General features: G+C 50.4%; 1 protein-coding gene across 1 annotated transcript in view; it reads right to left on the bottom strand.

Moving 5' to 3' along the window:
- Nucleotides 1-3,645, bottom strand: part of MYO10 (myosin X) — a 52,456-nt gene that overhangs the window by 30,872 nt on the left and 17,939 nt on the right. The window contains exon 4 of the mRNA XM_045285063.1: nucleotides 28-134. Within this exon, the coding sequence (XP_045140998.1) occupies nucleotides 28-134 (107 nt within the window). The remainder of the gene's footprint in view (nucleotides 1-27; nucleotides 135-3,645) is intronic.

The raw sequence follows: 3,645 nt of genomic DNA, 5'->3' as shown, positions 1-3,645 counted from the left end.
GGTCCCAGGGTGCACTGTGGATCTTACCGCACCACGTAGCCCACGATGTGTGCCCGGATCACCATGGCCGCCCGAGTCACCTCCTCCTCTCGCCGCTTCTCCAGTTTCTGCTCCAAGGACTCTCGAAGGAAGACCTACGGAGAAAGACGCACGTCGGAACCCAAGAGCCCGGAAGGCAGAAGGCGCGTGAGTGTGTGCGCACGCCTTGTGACCATCTTTCTAGCATGTGCTTCTCAAACTCTGAGGTAAAGAGCCAGCTTGTTTTTATCTTCCCTAATGTCTTACCTGTAAAGAGGGGAGACAATAAAAGGAGGATAACTGCACATCACCAGGAAGGAGCCCTGGCCGCGTAGTGGTTACTTCTTGGGCTGCTACAGCAAGGTTAGTGGTTTCAAACCACCAGTTGCCACGTGACTTTCTACTCCCATAAACAGTAACAGTCTTGGAAACTCACAGTGGCAGCTCTACCCTGTCTTATAGGGTTGCTAAGAGCTAGCATTGACTGGATGGCATAGTTTGTTTTTTGGTACTAGAAAGATCATAGAAAAGACAAAGATAAACCATAATTGTTGTTTTAATTACTGTTAATAGATTTAACAGTCACAAAAGACTAGTCAAACTGCCAGAAAGAAAAGGTAAAAAGAAGGGATAAAGACCTCCAAACAATTTCTAAAATGTGCGAGCCAGCCCTCTTGAGGCCAGCGGAGTGATAAAGACCGTGTTTCTCATTAAGACATCGGGTTCCCCAAACTTAACTGCACAGCCGGAACCTGGCATTAAGAAGCCAATTCTATGCATTTCCACCCAGCCACAATTAAATGTTTACAAAAAAGACATAGTCATTCTGAAAGTGTCATATGACCTTAGAACAAGCGCTGCTTCAGTTCAGTTAGCACCAAACACCAGAAGGACTCAATTAATCCCCCCCACACACCTGCATTATTGTCCCGGGTCCACATGGTGGGTGGGTGTTTTATCAACACAATGGGCTCTGCTGACATGAGATTGTAAATTAAGCAAAAGCGTCTAACATACACACACGGACTTCCCCAATAGAATTTTCCCACAAACATGTTGAAGCCCCTCACATGTACAGACACCTGTATCTACCCATTTATCTACATACTTGTTTAAAGACAAAGAACAGAAGCTACCAGTATAGAGTGACGTTTGCTTGGCCTCTTAAGAGAAAGGTTTTTTGGAAATGGGAACAGGAAGCTTCCTCTCTCTCAAGAACGGCTGGTGGTTTCGAACTGCTGGCATCGTTCGTGGTTAGCAGCCTAACCCACTACACTGTCAGGGCTCTTCAGAAGCTATAGCCGTTGGTATTTCAAATGCCCGCAGGGTCACCCACGGTGGACAGGTGGAGCTTCCAGACTCAGGCACATGAGAAAGAAACGCCTGGTGACCTATTTGCGAACATCCTCCAAGAGAGGCGTTCTGGGTCACAGTGAGTCTTGTGGGGCACGGTGCTGAGCGACGTGTCCCCGAGGTGCAAGGACACTTAACAGTGGACCATTTTATTCTGTGACTCGCCGATTCAACAGCAGCTGGTGGCCACAGCGAAATAAGCCTTCTGGTTAGAAGCGATTCAAAGAAAAATCTGCCTTAGGTTTTTATGCTCCTCAAAAAGGATACTGCTTCCACCCTGCCTATAAAACCAGCCATCCGGTTTCCACAATTGCATACAGATTCTCCTTCCTCATCGCACCGGCAAAATAAAGGTCGAGATGCCTCAAGAGACCCAACCCAGCTTCCTTGCAGCACATCCGCCCTATTTCCACAAGGAAGCCAGCACCTGGCCTCACAGCTCCATGGGGTGGGACCTCCCCTCAGGCCCAGACATGGCTGAGCACCGAGTCACCGGCAGCAGCTCCAGGCTCTGTCCTCTGACCGGCAGGCCTGCTTTGTGTCGACCTTGATTTTCTACTAAAAATTGCTGTAGTCGATACATTTGGCACAACACGTGCTGTTCCCGCCACTCGTTGGAGTACAATCACCGAGCTCGGCACCTGTCACCTGCACGCTCCCTAAGGACTTGCAGTTCACCCTGAACAACCTGGCTGAGGCCCTTTCCCACCCAAACCCAGGAAGCAGAAGGTGCCACGGTTGATTCCATGGAGACGCCTATAAAAAGAGCTTCCTGCGGCAGAGCAGAGGAAAGACGGTGGCCCAGCAGTGCTAGTCCAGGCAGGGGGCAATATACACAGACCCAGCCCACCGTCATCAGGCTGACCCCCACTCAGAGGGGCCCCTTACAGCAGCGGTCCTCAACCTTCCGAATGCCGCCACCCTTTAATACAGTTCCTCGTGTGGTGGCGACCCCCCCCAACCATAAATTTATTTTCGTTGCTACTTCATCACTGTCATTTTGCTGCTGTGATGAATCATCACATAAATAACTGATGTGCAGGATGTATTTTCATTGTTATCCATTGAACATAATTAAAGCATAGTGATGAATCACAAAGCAATATGTAATTCTATGTTGTGAAATACTTATTTCTAATTACAAATCAATGAAATTTTGTCTTGAAGCATGGTGTGGCATGGGTACGTCTTCACGCCGGTGTCATCTGCATGTGGGCAGACCTGCGTTGTCTCGGTTCCTAAGACCATGGGAAATATGCGTTTTCCGATGGTCTTAGACGACCCCAAGGTTGAGAACTGCTGCTTTACAGGCTGTAAGTCTTCATGGGGGCTGCCAGCCCCATCTTTCTCCCTCTGAGCAGCTGGTGGGTTTGCGCTTACCCAACAGCACCACCAGGGCGCGCACTCTTTTTCTTAAATCAAAAATAAACCCCAAACTCGCTGCCAATCCAGTCAATTCGGACTCACAGCGAGCCTGTAGGAGAGGGTCCAACTGCCTCTGGGTTTCCGAGACTCACTTTTTACGGGAGTAGAAAGCCTCATCTTTCTCCTGCAGAGCAGCTGGTGGTTTCAAACTGCGGACCTTGTGGTTAGCAGCCAGCCAACGTGCAACTACAACGCCCCATGAATGGAATCTCTCCTCTGACCTCCCCAGATTATAGTTTTCTATGTCGTATATAGGCTGTGTGTGTGTGTGTGTGTGCGCGTGCGCGCGCGTAAACACTGGGACAGAGGGAGGGGAGCAAGCGTGGCTTGCTGTTCTTCAGGAAGGCAGCCTGGTGCCCGAGGTAAGAAGTACTGCCTCCCACGGATGACGCACCACCAGGTGAACCAGAGCTGGGCAGTGTAACACTCTTCCCTCACCTCTGCTGCGGACGAACGGTTGAAAGGTCTTGACCAGAAAAAAATCCAGCTGGGGTTCAAGGGTGGGATAATAAAAACCCAACTCACTGTGACCCTGTAGAACAGGGTAGAACTTTCCCTGTGGGTTTCCAAGGCTGAGGCTGGAGCTTTTAGGAGAGTAGAAAGGGTCGCCTTTCCGCTGAGGGGTGTGATAATCAGGTGCTACATGAACTTGCCCGGCCAGGATTCTCCCACGTTGTGAGCTAAACTAGCGCGGTCATCCCCATGGTGGCGGCAATAGAGCTCCTTCCGTAAGGTGGTCAGCCCGGATACGATGGAGGGGATGTTTCATTCGGGGTGTGGGCCAGTCTTGGCGTGGACGGACAGTGTGGGGCAGGGACAGCGAGCTCACTTCTGCTCCATCTGCACCCC

This window comes from Echinops telfairi, unplaced genomic scaffold, assembly GCF_000313985.2.
Source record: "Echinops telfairi isolate 266 unplaced genomic scaffold, ASM31398v2 ScPeMD7_7469;HRSCAF=8507_1, whole genome shotgun sequence".
NCBI classification, from domain to species: domain Eukaryota; kingdom Metazoa; phylum Chordata; class Mammalia; order Afrosoricida; family Tenrecidae; genus Echinops; species Echinops telfairi.
The sequence above is the reverse complement of the archived record's forward strand: the minus strand, read 5'-3'. Positions and strand labels throughout refer to the sequence as shown.